General features: G+C 48.1%; 1 protein-coding gene across 1 annotated transcript in view; it reads right to left on the bottom strand.

The window, feature by feature from the left end:
- samd13 (sterile alpha motif domain containing 13) overlaps nucleotides 1-23,115 on the bottom strand; it is a 56,785-nt gene extending 33,670 nt beyond the window's left edge. The window contains exons 1-2 of the mRNA XM_078561807.1: nucleotides 22,429-23,115; nucleotides 6,449-6,584 (exon numbers count right to left, since the gene is read on the bottom strand). Of these exons, the coding sequence (XP_078417933.1) occupies nucleotides 6,449-6,584; nucleotides 22,429-23,106 (814 nt within the window). The 5' untranslated portion in view covers nucleotides 23,107-23,115. The remainder of the gene's footprint in view (nucleotides 1-6,448; nucleotides 6,585-22,428) is intronic.
- Between the last annotated feature and the right edge of the window lie 3,906 nt (nucleotides 23,116-27,021).

Here is a 27,021-nt window from a genome sequence, read left to right on the forward strand (position 1 = left end):
GAGTGCTATCTTTCCTATCTCTCCGTTATACAGGCAGCAGCAGAGATAAGGCTAAACTAGCGAGTCAGTCCCAGAAGCCCACTCGACGTTATGTGTGCTTATTATTCACTGGTTTGCCCGTTGAATTGTTACTGGCCTGGGGACTTGGAAAGGCTTGGATAATCAGAAAACCCAGGATCTACTGGCATTGTAGCTCGAGATATAATTAAGGGAGCACTAAGAGGAGATGAGAAAAAAAAAAGAAATTCACCCAGAGGACGGATGGGGGCCTAGAACTCACTGCCTGAAAGGGTGGGATAGGCAGCAAATCTCATCTCTTGAAAAAGGTACCTGGATGTGCACCTGAAGCGCTGTAACCTGCAGGGCTACGGACCAAATGCCGGAAAGTGGGATTAGCCTGGGTGGCTCGTTTTGTCGGCCAGGAAAGACATGATGGGCCAAGTGGCCTCCTACTGCGCAGTGAACTCTCTATGATTCTATTCAAACCTTGTGCAGTGTGGCATGCACTGACACAGCACACAAAGACACGATGCATGAATACCCCTGCACTAATGGATCTCCAGAAATATTATCCTTGGCAAACAATTATATGCTGTTTAATAAGGAGATATAGTAAACCATGTTTTTAAAATTTATTCTTTCATGAGATGCGGGCATCACTGGCAAGGCCAGCATTTGTTGCCTAATTACCCTTGAACTGAGTGGCTTGCTAAGCCATTTCAGAGGGCAGTTAAGAGTCAACCACATTGTTATGGGTCTGGAGTCACATGTAGGCCAGAGTGGGTAAGGACGGCAGATTTCCTTCCCTAAAGGACATTAGTGAACCAGATGAGGTTTTTTACGATCATTGATAAAGACTAGCTTTCAATTCTAGATTTAGTAATTGAATTCAAATTCAACCAGATTCTGTGGTGCGAATTGGACCCACATTTCTTTTATGGCACGTGGGCGTCACTGGCTAGGCCAGCATTTATTGCCCCTCCCCAATCGCCTTTGAAGTGGTGATGGACAGACACCTTTGTGAACCACTGCAGTCCATGTGGTGCAGGTACACCCACGGCGCTGGTCCCCAGAGGATTAGCTAGGGCGTCTGGATTACTAGCCCAATGACATCACCACGATGCCACCATCTCCCATTTCACCTGCGATGTCTCACTTCGCTGCTGCTCCCCTTTAGGTTCAAGTCTAATTGTTAAGGAAACTGAACCTCCGGTCGATCAACCTTTAATTGGTAAAAGATTTACAAGAGGTTGACGAGAACGGTTCCAAGGATGAAAGACTTCAGTTGCATGGGTAGAGTGAAGAAACTGGGGTTGTTCACCCTGGAGAAGAGAAGGTCGAGAGGAAATTTGAGAGAGGTGGTCAAAAATGAGAGAGGTCTAGACAGAGTGGAGAGGGAGAAACCGATCCCATTGGCGGAAGAACCGGGAATTAGAGGCCGCCCATGTAAGGTGAATGGAAAAGGAACCAACAGCAACACAAGTAGAAACTTTTGTTTTACGCAGCAATTCAGGATGGTGTGTGAGGATAAGGCGAGGCACGATGTAAACTCCGGTACGTTCTTTCTTTCTTTCTTTCTTTCTTTCCTAAGGCTTCCCAAGGAATACACTGCCTCAGCGCGGGGTGGAGGCAGATTCAATCGAGGCTGTCAAAAAGGAATTGGTTACTTGAAGAAAAAAAAATTTGCAAGGCTACGGGGAAGAGGCGGGGGAGTAGTATTAGCGGAGTTGCTTTTGCACAACGGGCCAAATGGCCTCCTTCTGTGCTGCAATCTTTCTAGGATATGATTCTCATTCTCCTGTCACTTGTAATGTTCATAAAGGTAAGCCATCGTCAGTATTGGCGAATAGATCACTTGCCCTCCCTTACAAAGTGCATATCAAGTATTCCGAGATTAAACATAGCATGAGCCAGATGTAAAGCAAAGCTTTCCCCTTCCACCCCAGCCCATCACCCCAAAGAGCTATTCCCTCCCGGTCCCCCTACATTTACCATACCAGCCACCCATTGGGAATTGGGATAAATTGACCAATTTGGCTAAGTTCTGGGCTATTCTGTGCTTGAAAGACTCACCCACTAGGGATCCATCAGAACTCATTTCACACAGGACTCTGGGCAGCCAGCAAGAGACAAGAGCTTTGATCCTTTCAGCCCAGGTTTGAATTGGAACTTGGGGTGAAAGGGCTGTGATAACAGATACTGCTCAGGCTGCTTCTAGAGTCCGGGCAAAAAATCAATCACAGATCAATGGATTCTCCACATTCCAGCCACTGAATTGAACGGCCGCGTTTCTGACAGCACGCTTTTTTAAAATTCACTTCCCTAAATAACCCTGGCAGGAAAGAGGTAAATCAAAAGCGACGAGAATCATCTGTTTACTTGGTAATGAAAGGTTTGCTTCGAATTCCCCTCGGTGAGTTTGGAGCACCCCCTCTGTGGGCCACCCCCCCTCCATCTCCTGGCTTCAAAGGAATGACCTTTCCATGTGTCGCTGTCCTGAGCAGTCGTCCGACAGGCAAAACTTGGGCTCCAACCGATTAGAGTGAAGTGGGTGGATGTAATCAGATCCAGAGTGTGAAAGCAAACACTCCCTCTCTCTGAAGGGATCCAAATGCTGGCAAAAGGAACTTTCCATTCCAATTCTCATATTGGTACAGCGCAGAGATACGCCTACTGTGCCAGTGCAATACATTTGATGTCCCACACAAACTGAGCTCATGGGCCTCTCTGATCAATTGATCATCAATCAGTATAAAGCTCAGACCCCTGGGGCAAAAGCTATTTCAAGTCGGACTGTTGCAGACAACATTAAGCCACATTGTCAGGCCGGGCTACATTCAATTAAAGGGCTGAATGGGCAGCCCTTAGCCCACTGCATCCCACAGTCACCAGTATTAAGCACAATCACTCACTGGCCTGTTGTGCCACATGTTGAAAAGATCTCTCCTCAAGAAGCATTAGGAAAGAAGGAATGAACTGGAGTTTACATCATGTCTTGTTTTATCCTCACTCACCATCCTGATTTGGAAATATATCGCCGTCCCTTCACTGTCGCTGGATCAAAATCCTGGAACCCCCTGCCTAACAGCACTGTGGGTGCTACCCACACCACATGGACTGCAGCGGTTCAAGAAGGCAGCTCACCACCATCTTCTCAAGAGTAATTAAGGTTGGGCAATAAATACTGGCCCAGCCAGTGATGTCCACATCCCATGAATGAATTTTTAAAATCCCAACGCTCTTTACAACTGACTGGTGTTCTGGGACATGTTAGGTCATTATTAAAACAATAACTTATATATATCTGGCGCCTTTAAGAGAATAAAATTCCCCAAGGCACTTCACAGGAGTGTTATACGATGAGGTATGACACCAAGCCACATGAAGAGATATTAAGTCAGATGACCAAAATCTTGGGCTAGGTTTTAAGGAGCAGCTTAAAGAAGGAAAGTGAGGAAGCGAGGTGTAGGAAGGGAGTTTCAGAGCTTGGCACATAGGCAACTAAAGACAAGGCCTCCAATGGTGGAGGACTTAAAATCAGAAATGCTCATGAGGCCAGAATTGGATGAGTGCAGATATCTCGGAGGGTTGTGGGGTCAGAGGCGACTACAGGGGTAGGGAGGGGTGAGGTCATGGAGGGATTTGAAAAGGATGAGAATTTTAAAATTAAGACGTTGCTTGACTTGGAGTCTACATAGGTCAGCGAGCATCAGTGTGATAGGGGAACAGGACTAATTAAGACAAATTTAAGACAAATTAAGACACGGGAAGCAGAGTTTTGGATGACCTTGAGTTTACAGAGGATAAAACGTGGGAGGCCAGCCCAGAGCATTGGAATAGTCGAGTCTAGAGGTAACAAAGGCATGAGTGGGGGTTTCAGCCACAGATGAGATGAGACAGGGAAGGAGTTGAGCGATGTTATGGAGGAAACAGGCGGTCATAGCGATGGCACGAATAGGAGCTGGAAATTCATCTCAGGGTCAAACGTGACAGCAAGTTTGTGAACAGACTGGTTTAATCTCAGACTGTTGCCAGGGAGAGGAACGGAGTTTGGAGGAGGGGCCGAAAACAACAGCTTCAGTCTTCCCAACATTGAACTGGGGGTGGGGGGTGGGGGTGTGGAATTTCTGCTCATCCAGAAGTGGATTTTTTTTAAATATTCATTCGTAGAATGTGGGTGTTGTTGGCTAGGCCAGCACTTGTTGCCCAGGCCTAATTGCCCTGGTGGTAGTGAGTTGAGCTGCTGCAGCCAATGGGGTGTGGGAACACCCACAGTGCTGTTAGGAAGCAGCCTGATAACTTAACAGAGGTAGAGCTGGGGGGGTCATCAGGATCCGTGTGAAAACTACAGCTATGCTTTTAGGTGATGTCAACGTGGATGAGAAATTGCAGGGGGCCAAGGATAGATCCTGGGGGACACCAGAGGTAACGGTACAGGGGGCAGGAAGAAAAACCATTACAGGAGATTCCTTGGCTCTGGTTTGATAGGTAAAAACGGAACCAGCCAAGAGGAGGCTGGCCCAGCTGGGTGACAGCGGAGAGGTATTAGCGGAGGGTGATGCAGTCTGTTCATAGTATGTTATTTATATTGTTAAGATACACAGGTTAGTATGGTCAGCCATGTCGAAGGATGCAGGCAGCTTAAGGATGAGGAGGGAAAGTTTACCCTTGTCACACTCACATAGGATGTCATTTGTGACTTTGATAAAAGCTGGGGCCGGGGCAGAAAGCTGACTGGAGGGGTTCAAACATGGAGTTCCGGGAAAGATGGGAACGGATTCGGGAAGTAACAACACTTGGTGGCAGACAGTGGTGTTCCCCAAGGTCCAGTGCTAGGAATGCTGATTTTCTTTGCTATATATAAGTGACTTGGATCTTGGAATGTGGGAGTAAAATTTCAAACTTTGCCCGTGATACTGAGCTTGGAAGGGAGGACGATACCAATCAACTGCAACAGGACCTAGACAGGCCAGCAGAATGGGCAGACAAGGGGCAGCTGGAAATTAATACAGGGAAGTGTGAGCTGATGCATTTTGGCAGAAGGGATAGGGAGAGGCAAAACAGACTTAACGACACCACTCTAAAGAGTCAGCAGGGACTGGCGGTGCATATGCACAGATCTATGAAGGTGGCAGGACATATTGAGAGAATGGTTGGCAAAACATTTGGGATCTTGGGCATCATAAATACAGACATCAAGTCCCGTCCTGGTCACCACACTGTAGGAAGGGTGTGAGGGTCCTTGAGAGAATGCAGAGGAGATTAACAGAATGGTTCCAGGGATGAGGGTTATGTTGGAGAAGCTGGAGTTGTTCTCCTTGAAGCAAGGGAGATTGAGGGGAGATTTGATAGAGGGCTACAAGATTATGACAGGTTTAGATAAGGTAGATAAGGGAAAACTCTTCCCATTCGCTGATGGTACAAGGGCGAGGGGACACAATTTAAGATTTTGGGCAAGGGATGCAGGAGGAATGTGAGGAAGTGAGTGGTAATAACCTGGAATTTGCTGCACATGAGGGTGGTAGAAGCAGAAACAATCAATGATTTTAAAAGGGAATTGGATAGGCACTTGAAGGAAATAAATTTGCAGGGCTGTAGGTGTAGAGCAGGCAAATAGGACTGACTGGATTACTCCGTGGAGAGCTGGCATCGACTCGATGGGCCGAATGTCTCCTCCTGCACTGTAAATGACTCTGTCTGTGCGTTTGGAGAGGAAAGGGAGGTTGAAAGTGGGACTGTAGTTTGCAAAGGCATTTGCATCAAGAGTTCATTTCTTTGAGGTGAGGGGTGATGATGACAGATTTAAAGGAGGGAGGGACAACGCCTGAAAAAGAGAGAACCGTGAACAATATTGGCTAACATGGGGGCCAGGAGGGGGGTGATCAGCAGTTTAGTGGGAATAGGGCTGCAGGAGCAGGAGGTGGTTCTCATGGATAAGATAAGCTTGGGCAGGGCACGAGAAGTGAAACTAGAGAAAGATGCAAGTCCAACGTTTGGCCAGGAGGAAGGTGGGAGTAAGGAAGTGTGGCAGCTAACTTGGCAGCGGCAACATTGACAAACAGCAAAGCAATGAACCATCAGTCCATCTGCTTTTGGTGGTGTTAACCGAGTGAAGAAGTTTAGCCAGGACGTTGGAAGGACCCACTGCCCTTTTTAAATTGGAGCTGTGGGATCTTTTATGTCTGGTTAAACAAGCAGCATGGACCACGGTTTATTATCTCATCTGAAAGACTGCACCCCCAACAATGGAGCACTCTCTCAGTACTGCACTGAGGTGTCAGCCTAGATTAAATGCTGAGGTTTTTATTGGGGGGAAGCAGGGTTTGAATACACGATAGAAGCGAGAGTACTATCAGCTGAGCGATTTGTAATTCCAGCCAATCTCCATTCAAATCCTTACTTAAAAAAAACACACACACACACACACACACAGACTAAAGACTCAAACCTGGATTTCTCCATTCTTCAATTTCTTTCAGTTCTGGTTCCATACACTCGCTGTCTGGAGAGGTTGCAGCTGCCGGAGGGTTAATTAACGAAGCATTTGCTTCAATTGTTTTCTCCTTCCGAGTCCTCGCATATCCCTGCAAACAAAGCACGGGATCCACAAAGGTAAGGAAGCAGTGAAAATCCCTGAAGACAGTTTCCCCCTAATTCTATACAGTCTCAGCTCATTTCACCTGCGGGAGCTCGCGATTTCCAAACCAACTCGCACAGACTGAGCATTGCTTTAAGCAAAAGGAACAAAAGCCAAGCAGTTGTTTCATGCCTTTCATGAAAACAGAGCTAGAGCACTGTCCCAAAGCACTCTGAAGCCAATTTTTGAAGCAGTCACTATTATGTAAGGAGCACAGCCAGATAATGTCTATTTTTTTTTTAAAAAGTGACATTGGTTGAGAGATAAGTGTCGACCAGGGCACTGGGGATAACTCAAATAAAAACAGAAAGTGCTGGAAAAACTCAGCAGGTCTGGCAGCATCTGTGGAGAGAGAAATGGAGTTTTTCTTTTTAGCTCTGAAGAAGAGTCATACGGACTCGAAACGTTAACTCGGTTTCTATCTCCACAGAGGCCGTCAGGCCTGCTGAGTTCTTCCAGCATTTTCTGTTCATGTTTCAGATTTCCAGCATCCGCAGTATTTTGCTTTTACCAGGGATAACTCCCCTGCTCTTTTTGTTTGAAATAATGCTCTGGGATCTTATGCGTCCACTTGAAAGGGAAGACAGGGTCTCAGTTTAACAATTCATCTGTAAGACAGCACTTCTGACATTGCAGCACTCCCTCAGCACTTTAATGTTACGCCAGCCTGAACTGTGTGTTCAGGTCTCTGGAGTGGGAACTTAAACCTACAATCTTCCAACTCAGAGGCAAGAGTCCTACCTAGAGACACTACCTTATAATGAGATTTAATTGTAAATCGCTAGCTTTACGATCTCTAGCTCATAGAGTTATATGACCTATTTCTGTGCCCTAATGACTCGATGACCCTATGACTTGTGAAACCGCTGGGTTTGGTTACTTACCACTGCACCTCGGAAAGAGAGAACTTTCTTTAAAGAAAAGTTGTTTCCTTAAGGCTGATATATTGGAAAAGAAGTCACTTGAGTTTTGTTCATAAAGCCAATGGAAAGCAAAAGCTCACAATCCAAAAGCAAAATACTGCATATGCTGGAAATTGAAAGTAAAAACAGAAAGTGCTGGAAAAGCTCAGCAGGTCAGACAGCATCTGTGGAGAGAGAAACAGAGTTAACGTTTCAGGTCAATGAGCCTTCCTCTGAGAGGTCACAATGCACTTACGTATATTCATATAGAAAGGTCAAATATTCACAATGTACATACTTAAATACAAGGTGACCTATAAATAAAACAAGGCACATCACCCAACTGCAAAAATTCACTAACGTTCATAAAAGGTGAGGGCCAAATGATTAATAAAATCCTTTGTACTAGCTTAGTGTCTCCTCCTGTGTGCAAATGTATTCCCCCCATTGGGAGACGGTGGTGTAGTGGTAATGTCACTGGACTAGTAATCCTAAAGGCCCAGGGTTCAAATCCCATCACAGCAACAGGTAGAATTTAAATTCAATCCATAAATCTGGAATTGAAAGCTATGGTGACCATGGAACTTTTAATTTACTTAACAGGTTCCCCAACGCTTCCGAGGCCAGTCCTCGCTCAATCCGACCTCCAGGACAACAGCCAGGAGCCAGCACCAAGTGATCACTAACCAACATGCTAGCTGGTGTCAGAAAATTTCATGCCTGCTCTCTTCCATTCCCACACCCGTATCTGGGTCAATATCCTGCCCCGTACATCAGACTTGAGTAGTGGTAATCATTACATAACCACAGAAACTTTAACCCACAAGGCGGCCATTCAGCCCACCTGTAATGATGCCAGCCCCACATTGGGGATATGAGCTCAATCCCAATTTCTCTGCTCTTAATACCCATTAACATTTTTAATTTAAGTAACATAAAAAGTTTTGAAAACACCCTTTACATCGAATTAAATAGGATATTACACAGGAGATACACGTATGGCACAGACACAGGCCATTCGGCCCATCCAGTCCATATCGGTGTTTATGCTCCACTCGAGCCTCTTCTCATCTTTCCTCATCTAAATCTACCATCGTAATCCTCTATTCCCTCTTCTCCCTCACATGCTTGTCTAGTTCCCCATAAATATATCTATACTGTTCACTTCAACCACTCCCTAGGATAGCGAGTTCCACAATTCTAACCTTCGAGAAATAAAGTCTCATGTTTGATTTTTTTTTTTAAATGGCCTGTTTATCCTTTCCTGATTCATCCTCTCCTGTTACATTTTAAAGTGTAAAAGGGTTGAAAAAAAAGCCAATCACTTGAGGCTAGTGTCTTGTGACCTACAGTCAGAAATTAATATTTGCCTAGTAATCTGTTAACTGTCCTCACCGCACCACATAAAACAGATTCCCTTCCTGTCAGACCCTACTTGGACATCTCTTCCAAGTGTGAACTCCCAGACAAGGGCCAGAAAAGGGTAACGTTATAATCAACTATTTATATTTACATATTCAACACAGAATAACAAACCAAACTGCTTCTCAAAGTGCAAGAATTAAAAATCAAATCGACACCAAGCCAAGAGAGCAAGTATTAGGAGGGGAAGCACAAAAACTTGTTCAACAAGGCTGATTTTAAGCAGGGGCCGGGATCTTCCGGTCCCATCCCACCCCGGGAGATCTGGCGGCCCAGCCAATAGGCCGCCGTCCTTCGGCGGGGCCCGGGAATCCCGCTCAGAGTCTTAAAAAGGAGGATAGAGGTGGGGACAAGACTCGAGAGGAAAGCCCAGAATTGTGGGCTCCAGGCTGCTAAAGACATAGCCGTGAATGGCGGGGTAAATAAAAAAAAGGGGGTGGGGGAGGTTGGAGAGGAGGTCCAAGTCAGAGACATCAAGAGCTCAACGGGGGAGTTCTGAGGCTGAAGGAAGGTACCGAGAAGGTGCGAGGCCATGAGGAGGTTATGGACACGATATTGAGAATTGTAGCTTGGTAGTACAAAACTTGAATATCGCTGAAAAAAAGGACAATCTGGTCGAAGCTTTTCGTCTTGCACTCATTAGGACAGATGCAAAAATGCCAAATTTCAAAGGAAGCAACAATTTATACTGCATGAGAAGAGGGTTCCTCTGCAGGCAAAAGGAACATGTCCAAGCATTGCTCCTTTTTTTGAATTAAACAAAAGCAAGAGGGGGGTGGGGGCAATAGTTCCCTGGTACATTCTCCATGGCAATGCCTCATCCAGAGCCAACTTGCCAACCAATCAGCATCCTTTTCTCATGCAGTACAAATGGTTGCTCCCTTTGAAATTTGGCATTCTTGAGTCTGTCCTGATGAGTCTAAGATGAAAAGCTTCTACAGTTTTTTCCCCAATGATACTGAGAATTTTAAATCTCAGGCGCTGAGGGTCTAGGAGTGGAGGTCAGCAAAGACATAAGAAATAGGAGGAGTAGACCATACTGCCCATTGAGCTTGCTCCGCTATTCAATTTGATCACGGCTGATCTTCTGCCTCAACTCCCCTTTCCCACCCAACCTCAAATCCCCGGATTGCCTGAGAGATCCATCCAGCCCTGCCTTAAATGTATTCAGTGACGTAGCATCCACAAACCCTCTGGGGTAGAGAATTGAGTGAAGAAATTTCTCATCATCTCAGTCCTAAATGATCGGTCCCTTACTCTGAGACTGTGACCCCATCTTCCTGATTCCTCAGCCAGGGGGAAACAGCCTCTCTGTGTCGACCTCTCAGAACCATGTAATGTTTCAGTGAGACAGGGTTACTGGATGAGGAAAACATGGGGCAGGGTTTTCCTGTGGGCTTCGACACCCCGACGATGGGACTAAATGGGGGCCGAGCCCAGGCCTGTCTGCAGTTGGACCGGTTGACCGGTTCAGCAATATTCCGGGAGGCAGCCTCCTAATTGGCTACCTCCAAGCTCGCCGACCAATGATGCCGCGGTGTCAGTCAGAGGTCTGGAAGCTCTGAAACCTCTCCAGAGAGAGAGAGAGAGGTGGGCGCTTCTGAGGCAGCTTGGAGAACGTGAGGGCACCTCAAAATGGAGGCACCCACGAGGGCTAAATATAAAATAAAAAGTCGGGGGGGGGGGAGGGCATGCAGGCAGACCCCTCTGAGCGGAGGGAACCTCCTCCAAATGGCTTGTTCTGGCCACAGGGAGGGGAGACTTTCCAGCCTGTGCGCGGCCCCTGTCTTTGGGGTAATGGAGCCTGTGACTCCAATGGTGCCCCCCCGATGACCACATGGGAGGCAGATTCCTTCAAGGTGGCGGCCTCCCCATCCACCCCGACGAACACGCCCCCCGGCTATTTTTCCAGCCCCCGCCTCCTAGCCTGCCTCCCCGGGACTGGGAAAAATTCTGCCGGTGGCCCGGGGTAGGTTTGAAAAGGTGAGAAGTTTATATGACGCCCGGCACCAACGCGGACATGAGAATATAGTTTCTCCATCCCCTTTAGGCTGGGCATTCAAAAAATAGGTTTCAGAAATATTTCAAACTACGATTTAAAACATATGCTTCCAGTTCTAGTTCCAGCAAAAGTTGCTAGTTGGCTTATTCCAGGTCTAGCAGCTTTTTGTAAACTCTTGTGTAGGTGTCCTGCCTGAAAATATCAACAGAGCCTTGTCCTAACTTCCAGAGGAAAACATCAGAAGGCAGGAACACGAGCATGGTGAGCTGCGTTTGCCTTCCTACAAAACAGAAACAAAAATCATACATCAGTAAGTCAGCAAATTATAGAAATATCACTTCCGGACAGTATCTCTGGGCTCCCCTCTCAAACCTGCTAGAGTACCTGGGGACCTCATTTGGAGAAGCGGGAGGTAAACACGCAGTCCAAGGACAAAGTCAAACAGCTTCGCTTTGCATCCCTGGTTACAGAGATTTTTTTTTAAAATACCCACCATGGATTCGGGTGAACTGAAGAAAGAGTGAAAATGCTGGAAATACACGGATTAGTCAACATTGGAAAGGGGGAAAGAACGTCTCAGGTACGGTGCCTTAAACATTCAGGCGCTGACTGAACCGGCCGGGCGTCTGTAGTGTTTTGTTTCAGTGCCTGACGTGGCCGGGTTGGTCACACGTTCTTGCCTCTCTTCGAGGCAGTGACTCCTGAAGGGGTACCCCCCACCCCCCCGCTCTGCAAGTGCCAGGTCTCCTCCACCTGTAAACCAGCCCTCTACAGTGCCCATGTTTTGGATGATACCCTGGACAATAAGCATCGGAGGAGGCATCACAGCCAAACCCATCCTGTCTACGGGGTGTCTACAGACACGGGGCTGTCAGCAGCATTCCCTGGAGCACAACCAGGGACAGGAGCCTTGACCGACTTTCACCTGATCTCACACAACAACTCTGACACTGGCGGGAGACCACCACCGCCAAGACTGAATTTTTTAAAAACTTGCATTTATATAGCGCAAATCCAAGCATTCCATGGCACTTTACAACCAATTAAGTTGTCACGTAGGAAATGCAGCCAATTTGCACACAGCAGAGTGGCGTTGACCGAGAGACTGACATTAGGCAGGCAGTAGCTCCACGGCATCTTTTACGTTGTTTTTTTATTCATTCATGGGATGCTTGGCCATCCCTAATTGTCCTGTAGTGGCCATTTCAGAGGGTACTTAAGAGTCAGCCACATTGCTGTGGGTCTGGAGTCACATGTAGGCCAGACCAGGTAAGGACGGCAGATTTCCTTCCCTAAAGGGGCATTAGTGAACCAGATGGGTTTTTTATGACAATCGACAATGGTGTAATTCCAGATTTTTTTTTTTATTGAATTCAATTGTCGCCATCTGCTGTGGGGGCATTCGAACCCAGGCCCTCATAGCGTTACCCTGGGGCCTCTGGGTTACTAGTCCGGTGATGATATCACAAGGCCACCGAATCCCCAACGTCCACCCTAAGGGAGGTTGACAGGGCCTCGGTTTAACGCCTCATCCAAAAGACAATACCTCTGACACTGCAGCATTGCCTGGGGACTGTAGCGGAGCACAAAAATCCCAAGCTGGTCCCCGAGCCCTGGATTGGGCCTTGAACACGGGACCCTTGTGACTCACCGGTGAGAGCGCCACCAAATGAGCCACCTTCATTAATTCACCACAGATTCCCAGTCGCGCCTGGAACCCTGTAGTCTGCGCAGCTAAGTTGCAGGTGACCCCCCGCCCCGACAACTGAACCATCGGTCCAAATACGGTCCAGGTCACTGGAACGAATTTTCTCCCGGCTGGTTAAGTAACTTCACCTAGGAACAGGGGTAGACCACTCGGCCCCCAACGACACTGTTCAATCAATGGATCAGATAAGGGCTGATCTGCATCTCGATTCCATTTACCCAGGTTGGTTTTAATTCCATAAAACCCTGGCCTAACCTAAACAGCAAGCAAACCCAGTTTTCTGGGGATTTTCAAGGGAGCACAATCACACAGCCCAGCACAGCACAGCAAACAGCATTTTGCAACCGAGCACCAGCGATATTTGGATGTGAAAACTGCTCTGTGCCTTTCTCTGCCGCTTTCCCTCAATCGGCTATTGTAAGCATGGCTCTGATTTCTGAAACTTCCTACGCGTGTGTAGCAGCAATTAGCCAAGCGCAGCTTAATTACAGGAATAGTGCAAGAGCACACTGTCTGCGGCACTCCTGCGACTGCAGGACCAGAGGCAGCTAAAATGCAGCATAGGCTGCAGAGCAGGTACAGGGACAAAAAAACAAACATGTTAACATTCATGGGCCCATTGTGGGGATTAAGAGGAACTGTTCTGTTAGTTTGAACACTGACTACTTTTCCGGATAATTTATGCATAGGATTCCTGCCTTATCAATTCACCGTGGCACGGTAACTTGCATTGATTTGAACCCAATCAGGCAACAGAAATAAGTGCCTCTTTTGTCAGATTAGGAAAGGGTGTTGGGGGGGAGAGAGAGAGAGGAGGTGGGGGAGAGAGGGAGGGAGGGGGGAGAGAGAGAGAGGGGGGGTGAGAGAGATGGGGGGGGAGGAGGAAGAGAGAGGGGGGAGAGAGAGTGTGGGGAGGGGGGGGAGAGAGAGAGGGAGGGAGGAGGAAGAGGGGGAGAAGGAAGAGAGAGAGGGGGGAGAGAGTGGGGGGAGGGGTGAGGGGGGAGGGGTGAGGTGGGAGAGAGAGAGGAGGGGGGAGAGAGAGAGGGAGGGAGGGAGGAGGAAGAGAGAGAGGGGGGAGGGGGAGGGGGAGAGACAGAAGGGAAGGGGAAGAGAGAGGGGCAGGGGGAAGAGAGAGGCGGGAGGGGGGAGAGAGAGGCGGGAGGGGGGAGAGAGAGGCGGGAGGGGGAGAGGGGGAGTGGGGGAGAGAGGGGGAGGGGGGGAGAGAGAGTGGGGAGAGAGAGGGGGGAGAGAGAGGGGGGAGAGAGAGGGGGGAGAGAGAGGGGGAGGGGAGAGAGAGGGGGAGGGGAGAGAGAGGGGGAGGGGAGAGAGAGGGGGAGGGGAGAGAGAGGGGGAGGGGAGAGAGAGGGGGAGGGGAGGAGAGAGAGGGGGTGGGTGGGAGAGAGAGGGGGAGGGGAGAGAGAGGGGGAGGGGAGAGAGAGGGGGAGGGTGGGAGAGAGAGGGGGAGGGTGGGAGAGAGAGGGGGAGGGTGGGAGAGAGAGGGGGAGAGTGGGTGAGAGAGGGAGGATCCTCCTATGCATGAAATGGCTACTGCAAACGCCTACACAACTGTGGTTGCTGCAGTTTAGTGTCTGTGGAGCACCTTGGGGTGATTGCGAGAAGCGTGATAAATTGCTGGATCAATGGTAAGGATTTTACAAGCACAGTGCTAAAAGTGAGGTTACACCCATCAGGAAAGGATGAACAGACTGGATCTTTACTGTCAGTACTTACGCAGCAACTGGAGCGTTAATCTGGCTCTGCTTTACAAAGCCCTGGTTACCACCCCAGCTGGAGGATCGCTTCATTCTGACAGCACACTTCAGGAAGAATGTCAAAGCCTCAGGAGAGGTCCCTGTCCCCCCGTCCACCATCTACAAGGCACAGACCGGGAGTGTGATGGAATACTCTCCACCTGCCTGCATGAGTGCAGTTCCCACAACACTCAGGAAACTGGCAGTAGCCTAGTGGTATGGTCACCAGGCTAGTAATCCGGACACCCAGGGTAATGTTCTGGGGACGCAGGTTCCAATCCCACTATGGCAGATGGTGGAATTTTATTTCAATAAAAAATATGGAATTAAAAGTCTAATGATGATCGTCGTAAGAACCCATCTGGTTTACTAATGTGACTCAGTGGGGTTGACTCTCAAATGCCACCCAGTTCTCCGGGGCAATTAGGGGCAGGCAATAAGTGCTGGCCTTGCCAGTGACGTCCCCACCCCGTGAACAAACAATAAAAAAAGACAAAGGCACCCTATCCACCACCTTCAACATTCCCTCCTCCTCCTGCCACCAACAGAATGCGCATTGGCACAAGATGCACTGGAGCAACCCACCATGATACGAAATGTCTGTGTTTCCCAATCATGGGGCAGTTTCAGAATAAGGGGCTTCCCATCTAAGACTGAGATGAGGAGGAATTACTTCTCTCGAAGGATCATTAGTCTGTGGAATCCATCCTCTTCCCTAGAGAGCAGTAGAGGCAGTGATCATTGAATATATTCAAGGCCAAACTAGACAGCTTTTTAATTTACAAGGGAGTCAAAGGTTACAGAGGTGGGGGGGAGGGTGCAGGCAGACAGGAACGTGGTGTTGAGTGGTGGAGCAGCAGGCTCGAGGGGCCAAATGGTCTACTCCTGCTCCAATTTCTTATCTTATGTTCTGACGATATTTCCAATTTTCATTCCGGCTTTCCTCCTTTAAAATAGGAAAGCTCACTACGAACACACCGATTAGGAGCAGGAGTAGGCCACTAGGAGGTTTACTCAGGCCGGTTATTCTTCACGCGAAAGCTACATCTTAATGACACCTCAGGGACAGGTTGAGGCAGCGTTAAAGCCCTGGTTGAGGACAACTATTAAACACAAAGCAAGAATGCACTTTTGAGATGCCGCTGAAACTGGAGACGAGGCCTAAAGGCTGTAGCTTGGGTTTCGAGTTGTGAAGGAAAGAGAGGGGACCTGAGACCCCCTCGATTATAAAATGTGTTTGATGTTAAATGGTTCAGGGTTATCGGGTAGAGAGAGATGAGTAATGACTGTACCATTTCTCCAGTGTCTCATCCATATGGTTCTCAAATTCAGCAAAATTTAGGCAGCTAGGGAAAAAGGTGAGATTATTAAATTTCTCAGCATGGACCAGTTCAGGTACGGAGAAAAAAGTCTGCCTATGCACAAAAGCAAAATAATACTGCAGATGTTGGTGTCCGGAGGCAGAGAACACAAAATCAAGGCAGTCACAATGCACGTGTACAAGGCCTGAATTAGGCCAGAACTCGCAGCATTGTGCACACTTTTATAGGTGGAGCTAAAACCAATCGACAGCACGTTCTCTGGGATTGTTACCAAAGAAAATTGTTTTACCCGAGGCTGGTTGGGTAACAAGCAGGTAACTGGAATTGGATGCCCAAGATGGTTTAGGTAGAGAGTAAAAAAAAATGCCACTTCAGAATCAATAACCTCTTCTGTGTTGTAACGTTCTGCACTGCGATGTTGGCAAGGGAAGGTGGAGTTGTTTCCCGGCTCTTTTGTCCAACAAGCACTGCCTGCCCAACACTTGAGGAACCACCATGATCAGTTTAAATACAATTACAATTACTAGTCTTACGCTAGTCAGTTAATGGATTTCTACAGTTCTCTAGACAGTGCGAGGAGGGATGAGAGAAAAACATTAAGATACAGACATGAATAACTTGAGTTATGACATGCAACACATACGTCTACTCTGGTGGGAGAGGGGTGTCATCTGAGGATGATTGTTGCTCAATTCTCTCCAACACTGGGGGTTACCTCACGTCATGTCTGGGTCTGCTGTAGACTAATTGCTAAGGATTGATTGCTATGGATTAATCAACAGCTTCTTTATCGTTGCATCAAGCAATGGTACAGATGAAGCTTTGGTATTTTCAAGTCTAAAAATCCCTCTGCTTCTCCTTGTCACTAAGGTCGAGACCAGCCATTCCGTTGCCTCTGCTGCTTCTCTCTCTTCTACTAACCCACTGGGCCAAATTCCTCTAAAGCTGGGCCCATGCCCTAGCCCTGAACTCGCATCTTTCTCCAGTTTCTCTCCTGTCTCCACTCAGAGGTCATCTCGTGCAAGAGACCCGCCTCCTGTTCCCTCGACCTTATTCCCACTAAACTGATCACCCGACTTCACCTTCTGGCGCCCCCCCCTCCCCCCCCCACCCCCACCCCCACATTGTTAGCCAACATTGTTAACGGTTTTCTCTATTCAGGCGCTGTCTCTCTGATCTTTAAATCTGCCGTCATCGCCATTCTTCTCAAAAGCATCAATCCTTGACCTGACCGTCCATTCAAACGACCATTCTGTCTCCAACTTCCCTTTCCTCTCCAAACTCTTTGAACGTGTTGTCACCTCCCAAACCCGTGCCCATTTTTCCCAAGTTTCCGCCCTGCTCGAGCACCGAAACCACTTATCAAATACACAAATGACATCCGACGTGACTGGAAAGAGTAAACTTTCCCTTCTCATCCTTCTAGAACTGTCTGCAGCCTTTGACATGGTTTCCCCACACCATCCTCCTCCAGCGCTTCCCTCCACTGTCATCCAGCCGGGTGGTATCGCACTCGGCCGGTGTTATTCTTACCTATCCAGTTGTAGCCAGAGAATCACCTGCAATGATTTGGTTTCCCACTCCAATGCCACTGTCTATGGTGTGCCCCAAATATCCTCAATCCTCAGCACCCTCCTGTCTCTCATCCACAAGCTGCCCCTCGGAGACACCATCCGAAAGCACGACGTTAGTTTTCACACGCACGCTGACAACACCCAGCTCCACCTCACCACCACCTCTCTCGGCTCCCCCACTGTTGCTAAATCATCAGGTCGTTTATCCAACACCCAGCATTGGATTAGCAAAAACGTTCGCCAATTAAATATTGGGAAGACTGAAGTTGTTGTTTTTGATCCCGCACTCCAAACTCCATTCCCGAGATACCCACTCCACCCCCTCTCCGTGGCAACTATTCGAGGCTGAACCAGGTCGTTCACAACCTTGTTGTCACACTTGATCCCGAGTTCAGCTTCTGACTTCACTAATCGCGAAGACTGCTTAATTCCATCACCGTAACATCACCCGACTTCTGAAACCTCATCCAAACCTTTGTTACTTCTAAACTTGACAAGACCAATGATGCCCTGCCTGGTCTCCCACATGCTATCCTCTGGGAACTTGAGGTCATCCAGCAGGGCGCTGCCGATATCTTCACTTATAGCAAGTCCCTTTTCCCTATCACCCGCTGATCTACACTGGCTCCTGGGCAAGCAATGCATCAACTTTAAAATTCTCATCCCTGTTTTCAAGTCCCTCCATGAATTTCTCCCCCAGCCCCCCAACCCCACCCCCTATCCCTATCTCCTCCAGTCTCACAACTTTCCGAGATCTCTGTGCTCCTCTAATTCTGGCTTCTTGAGCATCCCTGATTTTAATCACCCCCCCGCCCCCCATTGTTGGCTGTGCCTTCAGTGGCCTAGGCCCCAAGTTCCGGAATTCCCTCCTTAAACCTCTCCACCTCACTTTCCTCCTTTAAGACACTCTTTAAAATCTACCTTTTTGACCAAGCTTTTAGTCATCTGATCTAATATCTCCTCATGTGACTTATGTCAAAATGATTTAATAATGCTCCCATGAACTCACTTGGGGCGTTTTACTATTTTCAAAGTGCTAAATGAATACAAGTTGCTGTTGTTGTTCGAGAATTTCAGCCAGCGCTTCCTCTTCAAACTGATAGCCAGTGACCTTAGTTTAAAAGTTTTTTTTTAATATATTCGTTCATGGGATGTAGACATTGCTGCCAAGGCCAGCATTTATTGTCCCTCCCAAACTGCCCTCAAGAAAGGCTATGGCTGGATACCTGGCAAAGATGGAACTTGGGCTCTGATTATATCTCTCACAATCAAATCACATGCTAACACTCGCTACCTGGTCGACATCAGGAAAAGGAGGAGGCCATTCAGCCCCTCAAGTCTGCCCTGCCATTCCGTTCAATCATAGCAGATCTGTACTTGAACTCCATCTACCCGTCTTGGTTCCGCAATCCTTAACTAACCCTGCCTAACAAAAAAATCTATCAATCTCAGTTTGGAAATGTTTTGATTGATTCCTGGCTTCAATAGCTTTGCAGGGGATAGACTTCCAGATTTCTGCTATACCTTTTGTGTGAAGAAGTGCTTCCAATCATCACCCTTGAATGGTCTGGCTCCAATTAAAGGTTATGCATTAAGGTTTTACGGTTTAAGATTAATGATTTGACACAAAACAAAGGGCTATGCAACCATAAACCAGCAGGACAAAGCTCTTTAATAAAGAGCAAAAACAAGTTTGGGGCAAAAACAACACTTTAAAACATAAATCAGGTGCAGACAACTCCTACAGTCTGGAAATGTTAAACTATATCTATTTCCTATCTCAACTCTGCCTATTTTCAGCAGACATAGTCATGGACATGTTGGTTTTCCACGTCCATAGCAACAAGTCTGTCTACGTTTTATCCCCAGCACATATTAAACTATTCACAAGAGGGATACAAACCATTTTAGAAAAATACAAAGGCCATACACACCTCAGCACAAGAAAGCTTCAGTCTATGGGGCACAGATTAATAACACAATCAGCAGCACACTAGAGGACTGAGACTTAATTTAATCAGTGCACCCTATTATTCCTGGCAGTTTATAGCAATAACAAATCGTGCATTCAAAACGTGACTCTCACAGCAGCTTCAGCACAATCTTAAGCAAAAAAAAAACCACACAGGCATAAATAAAAGGTAACTCAGAATAGTCACAACTGCCACAATATAGCAGGAAAGGAAAGCAGAGAGAGAGAGAGACAGAGAGAGAGAGAGAAACGAGAAAGACTGCAGTAAATGCTGCAAACACAGGCCAGGAGTGTCCATAACACAAAAATGCAGCAAAAAAAATGAAAACAAGAAGGATCCCCGTTCCTAGATCTTATTTTAGATTGAGACATCTCTCACACTATGCAAAATACAAGAATATCACTGTTGCATGCAATGCTGGTATGTTTAGTCAATTATTTTTTTTTTAAAAAAAGGATATAAACAACTTTGGCCTATAACTGCAACCCATCATCAGCGACTGTGTTTAAAGAAATAGATGTAATTGCAATAAAAACAATGCCTCCTTAGCCTGTCAGATGCCCTGACACCTACCTTGTCTCAGTCCCATAGCTTCTCTCTCCCTCCTCTCTCAGCAAGCTGTCAATCAAGGGCACCTGGGCGGCGCGCTGCACTCTGGGAGTTGTAGTCCTGCTCTCCCTTTGACCCAATGTTAAAGGCCGGTGAAAAGACTACAACTCCCAGCCTGCCCCGCTTCGAAGTGAGCCCCCGGCAATTACAAAGGCTGCAAACGTCTTTTTATTGTGTGTTTGCGTGACGTTTGGCTGCAAATAACCACAAGAACTTAAAGCATTCCCATAAGGTTTTTTTTAAAAACTCAATAAAATGCACACTTTATTAGGCAAAAAGGGGAAAAATCTAACATCCAATTTAATGCAATTTGGACCTCAATATTCCCTCAATATCTGCACCAAGGGAGAATTCTGGAACTTGTAGTCCAAAGTCATGCAGGCAGCAAATTGTGAGTGCGAGGTTTAAAACCTCATTTACAGGGTTAAGGGTGGCACCTTCTGACTTTGAACACGATTTGCAAAGTGCTGCTGTCCTTGTCTTTAAGCTGCCGACCTTGAATTGCAAAACCAGCTTTGCCCTCTTTATTGTTTCTCCAAAAAGAAAGTTTTGCTTGTTTATCACGGAGTTTGTCTTGGATGCTAAGGCTGACCCTGGATCTTGGCTGATCACTGCAGCGCTGACACAAGGTGAACAAAGCCCCCACCCAGCACCCAAACACCCTGGGCACAGGCGGCCACCACAACATTACCTGCATCTCCCCTTCGCATACAGTACAAGCATATAAATACACATTTAAAAACAGCCATTCTTCCGAATGAATATTTACATATATGGAGCATCTGAAGTGAATTGGTTGTGTGCAGAATGTGAACATTTCCAGCCTCTCATTCGCACCAGCCTCTGAACAAGGGTCATGATGCAAAGGCAAGGAACGAGAAGGCATTAACCCCAGCCCCTCCCCACACACACACCTTCCCACTCAGATCCCCACTCCCACACACACATTCCCACTCAGATACCCACTCCCACACACACACATTCCCAATCAGATCCCCACTCCCACACACACACATTCCCACTCAGATCCCCACTCCCACACACACACATTCCCACTCAGATCCCCACTCCCACACACACACATTCCCACTCAGATACCCACTCCCACACACAGACACACACATTCCCACTCAGATCCCCACTTCCACACTCAGATGCACACATTCCCACTCAGATCCCCACTCCCACACTACATTCCCACTCAGATCCCCACTCCCACACTACATTCCCACTCAGATCCCCAATTCCACACTCAGATACACACATTCCCATTCAGATACCCACTCCCACACACACACATTCCCATTCATTTACCCACTCCCACACACACACATTCCCACTCAGATACCCACTCCCACACACACACATTCCCACTCAGATCCCCACTTCCACACTCAGATACACACATTCCCACTCAGATCCCCACTCCCACACACACATTCCCATTCAGATCCCCACTCCCACACACACATTCCCACTCAGATACCCACTCCCCCACACACATTCCCACTCAGATACCCACTCCCACACACACACACATTCAGATCCCCACTCCCACACACACATTCCCACTCAGATCCCCACTCCCCCACATACATTCCCACTCAGATACCCACTCCCACACACACATTCCCACTCAGATACCCACTCCCACACACAGACACACACACTCAGATCCCCACTCCCGCACACACACATTCCCACTCAGATCCCCACTCCCACACACACATTCCTACTCAGATACCCACTCCCACACACACATTCCCACTCAGATCCCCACTCCCACACACACATTCCCACTCAGATCCCCACTCCCACACACACATTCCCACTCAGATCCCCACTCCCACACACAGACACACACATTCCCACTCAGATCCCCACTCCCACACACAGACACACACATTCCCACTCAGATGCCCACTCCCACACACATTCCCACTCAGATCCCCACTCCCACACACAGACACACACACTCCCACTCAGATGCCCACTCCCACACATTCCCACTCAGATACCCACTCCCACACACACACATTCCCACTCAGATGCCCACTCCCACACATTCCCACTCAGATCCCCACTCCCACACACACACATTCCCACTCAGATCCCCACTCCCACACACACACACTCCCACTCAGATCCCCACTCCCACACAGACACATTCCCACTCAGATCCCCACTCCCACACACACACATTCCCACTCAGATCCCCACTCCCCCACACACACATTCCCAATCAGACACACACACTCAGATCCCCACTCCCACACTCTTAAATACACAAACTCCAACTCTCCCACAAACACACACAGATTCCCCACTCCCACCCACACAGGTCTCCACTCCCACAGATCCCCCACACCCACCCCATACACACACACACACACACGGACAGATCCCCCACACCCACCCCATACACACACACACACACACACTGAGGGGAGGGGGGGGGCGGTGTGGGAAGAAAAAGCAAATGCAATCACAGGGCACGGACGGTCACATAAGCCTGGGCGGCTACACACCTTGTGGCTGGGGAGAGCCCTGGCGGGCGCCGCTCCCGCTGCGAGCAGTTTGGCGTCGTCCCTCCTCTCGGGCGGCAGCAGCGAGTAGTTACCGGCCGCGGTCTGCACCAGCCTCCCCCGGTGCACCTCCCGTTTGAGGGCCAGCTGGAGCCTGGCTTTGCCCAGCTTCCTGCTCAGATGCTGGGAGGCGCTGATGTACTTTTCGATCTCCCGGAGGCTCACTGCCCTGCGGTCACTCCTGTCTTGCTGGGCATTATTTCTGGTGGTGGCGGTGGCGCTGCTGCCGCCGCCGCTGCTGCTGCTGCTGCTATTGCTGAGCAGCAAGTGCCTGGCTTCTCCTTCTTGGCTCTGGCTCTGCCTCTGCAACAAGAGAGTCTCCACCGCCTGGAGGATCCCGTTCCCACCTCCCTCCAGGTCCGGGCCAGCGCCGGCAGCTTTCTTCCGCTGTTTGTTCTTGTACCACTTGGCCGCGTTGCGGTAGCTGTTGGAGCCTTTGTAAGCCACCTTGACCACCAGCTCAGCCCTGACCAGCTTGTCCAGCTGCTGCTGAGTCTCCGCCGGCGACAGCCCGTGTCTGCGCTCAATCATCCGGCAGATCCGCTCCACATCGGGTCGGGCTTTGCGGGAACGCAGAGAGTCGATGGTTTCCAAAATCCACTCTTTGTATTTCATCTCCATTCCTAATGCAGCGACCCCCACCCCCGCCACCACCCCCCCAAAAAAAAAACAAAAGACACACAAAAAAAAATAATGAACAAGACAACTTCTGCTTCAAAAAAGAAAGAGAGAGAGGGAGAGAGAGAGAAAGAGAAAGGGAGAGAAAGAGAGAGAGAAAACGTGCACCCCCAAACCCAAACCCACCCCCCCCACACCCCAAAAAAAAAGTGTTGCTTTTCAAATATTAAAAAATAAATGAAAACTGATTTTTTTTTTTTAATCGCCTTTTCTTTTCTCTCTCTCTCTCTCTCTTCCCTCTTCCAAAATAACTCAAAAAAAGAAAGGCGGAAGACGGGTTGTACGCCTGCGTGTATCCGACCCCCCCCTCTTTTTCCCAGCACACACACAAAAACCCCAAACAGGGTTTTTAAAATGGGGAGAGAGAAAAAAAGATTCTTGTTTCAATTAAAACTGCGCCCTTTTCCCAAGCCTGGAAACAATGGACGCAGCAACACTGACATTGCCTTTTTTTATTTTGGGGTGGGAGGGTGGGAAAGGGGTTGGTTGGTGGTGGTGAGAATTTTGGAGGGGGGGGTTGGTTGGAAATGTGGTTTAATTTTATTTATTTTTAACCCATGCAAACTTGCAAAGCATTTATTATTATTATTATTTTTCTCTCTCTCTTTAAGTCTGCATTTCCCCGGGAAAAAAAAAAGTCTATGAGCTGCTTCTCAATGAATGAACGATGCACACACTCAAGGTCCGGTGTGAGTGAGAATGAAGCTCCTGTAACAAAAAAGCGCAGCGGATTTTTCTCTGTCTCTGTCTCATTGTCACTGAGACAGCGGCTGCTGGAGCCTCACCCACACCGACAGAGGCTGCAGCAGGTTTCAAACAAAAAAAATAACCCACCCCACACTTCACCCCAGCTTCAAACAACCGCACATACACACAAAAAATCCCCTACCTCCTCCTCCCTCCCTCTCTCCCTCCCTCTCTCTCTCTCTTTCACTCGCCCTCTGCCGCTTTTTTTTTGGCTTTCTCCTTGTTGGGTTGGAAATTTGCAAACAATTTTCACATCTTCCCTCCCTCCTCCCAGTTTTATTTGTGGCTCAAATCCCTCACAAAGCAAACCTCCTGCGCACCCCTCCTGTTGTTGAAAAGAGAGGCTTCTCCCACTTTAATCATCTCCCATCTGGGCTCCTGTTTTCTTGGTCAGAGACCTAGCTCTCCTCGTTCTAGTTTTCACGCTAAAATAAAGCCAGCGCGATTTCCGCGCCGGAGGAGAGATTAAAAAGCCAAAAGAAGCACACACTCACACACACTCACACGCAAAAGGGGTGGGGGGGGAAGAAGTGTTATTTTGCTTTCTTTTCCGTGGCTGGGGAGGCGATGGGAGCCGCTCTTTTCTGAACACGCTTCCTTCCACTTACCTTCCTCATTCCGTCAAACGGGAAATTATGTACTCAACTCTAACCCCCCCTCCCTCTCTCCCAGTACAGGTTGCTGTGAGATCTAAACGTGTTACACTCATTCCCGCCCTGCTAGAGTCTCCTACAATCGGCTGTCCACATTCAAATGCTTCGGGAGACCGGCAGGGAATCAGTGTGAGTGTGTGTGTGTGTTGCAGGAAACTGTGCAAGAACTCGCAGTTACCAATTGCAGAACTTACAGAATGTACTCTGGGTGGGGGGGGACTGCAATGCCCATCACCAGGAGTAACACCACCACCACTGCACCGAGCTGGCCAAGTCCCTAAAGGACATACATAGCTGCTGGACTGGGTCTGCGGCAGGTGGCGAGGGAACCAACAAGAGGGGAATAATACATGCTTGACCTCGTCCTCGCCAACCTGCCTGCCGCAGATGCATCTGTCCACGACAGTGTCGGTAGGAGTGACCACCGCACAGTCCTGGTGGAGACGAAGTCCCGCCTTCACATTGAGGATGCCCTCCACCGTGTTGTGTGGCACTACCACCGTGCTAAATGGGATAGATTTTGAACTGATCTAGCAACTCAAAACTGGGCATCCATGAGGCGCTGTGGGCCATCATCATCAGCAGCAGAACTGCACTCGCACACAATCTGTAAACTCAGGGCCTGGCAAATCCTTTGCCCTGGATGGTGTCGAGCTTCTTGAGTGTTGTTGGAGCTGCACTCATCCGGGCAAGTGGAGAGTGTTCCATCACACTCCTGACTTGAGCCTTGTCGATGGTGGACACTGGAAGGAATTACAAGTTAGTCTCTTTGTTCTGGTGGTGGTCATTGAGGCTCACCAGGAACACTCGCTGCTCTTCTGGCAATAACGTCTCATCTGCCAGGCACGATCTCTGCCAGCGCTACACAAACTTGGTGCTGCCTGGATGCAATAATCTCGACTCCAGCACTGAACAGGAGTGGGGCCTTGAGTTGCATATTTCAGAAGCAAGAATAACACCAGCTGATCCAAGCTGATGATCAAAAAGTATCATTTTCATTCAAGAGGCATCACATGTACGCACATCTCAATGTCAATTAACCCAATGTTTTGTAACCTAAACTCATCATTCTTTGATTAAACTGTAGCTTCATAGCTGTAAATCAGGAAAAGGGAGGGAGGGAGGAACTCAAGAAAATTAGAATCACCAGGGAAGCGGCACTGAGCAAATTGTTGGAGCTGTGGGCTGACAAATCCCCGGATCCAGATGGACTTCATCCTCGGGTCTTAAAAGAAGCAGCTAGTGAGATAGTTGATGCGTTGGTTTTAATTTTCCAAAATTCCCTAGATTCGTGGAAGGCTCCATTGGAAAATGACAAATGTAACTCCTTTATTCAAAAAGGGGAGGGAGATGGAAAACAGGAAACTATAGGCCAGTAACTTAACATCTGTCATAGAGAGAATGTTAGAAACAGGGCACTTAGAGAAATACAAGGTAATCAGGCAGAGTCAACATGGTTTTGTGAAAGGGAAATCATGTTTAACCAATTTATTGGAGTTCTGTAAAGGAGTAACATGTGGATAAAGGGGAAGCGGTGGATGTACTGTACTTAGATTTTCAGAAGGCATTTGATAAAGTGCTGCATCAAAGGTTATTGCAGAAAATAAAACCTCATGGTGTAGTGGGTAATATATTGGCATAGATAGAAGATTGGCTAGCTAACAGGAATTGGAGAGTAGGCATAAAGGGGTCATTTTCTGGTTAGCAAGGTGTTTTGAGTGGTGTGCCACAGGGATCAGTTGGGGCCTCAGCTTTTTACAAATTATTTAAATGGCTTGGATGAAGGGACTGAAGGTATGAGCTGTGACTAGTGGTGTTCCGCAGGGATCAGTGCTGGGACCTTTGCTGTTTATAGTATACATAAATGATTTGGAGGAAAATGTAACTGGGCTAATTAGTAAGTTTGCAGACGACACTAAGGTTGGAGGAGTTGCAGGTAGTGAAGAGGATTGTCAAAGGATACAATGGGATATAGATCGGTTGGAGACTTGGGCGGAGAAATGGCATTTGGAGTTTAATCCGGACAAATGCAAGGTAATGCATTTTGGAAGGTCTAATACAGGCAGGAATTATACAGTAAATGTCAGAACCCTTAAGTGCATTGACGGGCAGAGGGATCTGGGTGTACAGTCCACAGGCCACTGAAAGTGGCAACACAGGTGGATAAGGTAGTCAGGAAGGCATATGGCATGCTTGCCTTCATTGGCAGGGGTATTGAGTATAAAAGCTGGGAAGTCATGCTGCAGCTGTATAGAACCTTGGTTAGGCCACACTTGGAATATTGCGTGCAATTCTGGTCGCCACATTACCAGAAGGATATGGAGGTGTTGGATGGGGTGCAGAGGAGGTTTACCAGGATGCTGCCTGGTCTGGAGGTTATTAGCTATGAGGAGAGGTTGGAAGAACTCGGATTGTTCTCATTAGAGTGACGGAGATTGAGGGGCGATTTGATAGAAGT

The sequence above is a fragment of the Cetorhinus maximus genome, chromosome 17 (assembly GCF_964194155.1).
Source record: "Cetorhinus maximus chromosome 17, sCetMax3.hap1.1, whole genome shotgun sequence".
Taxonomy (NCBI): domain Eukaryota; kingdom Metazoa; phylum Chordata; class Chondrichthyes; order Lamniformes; family Cetorhinidae; genus Cetorhinus; species Cetorhinus maximus.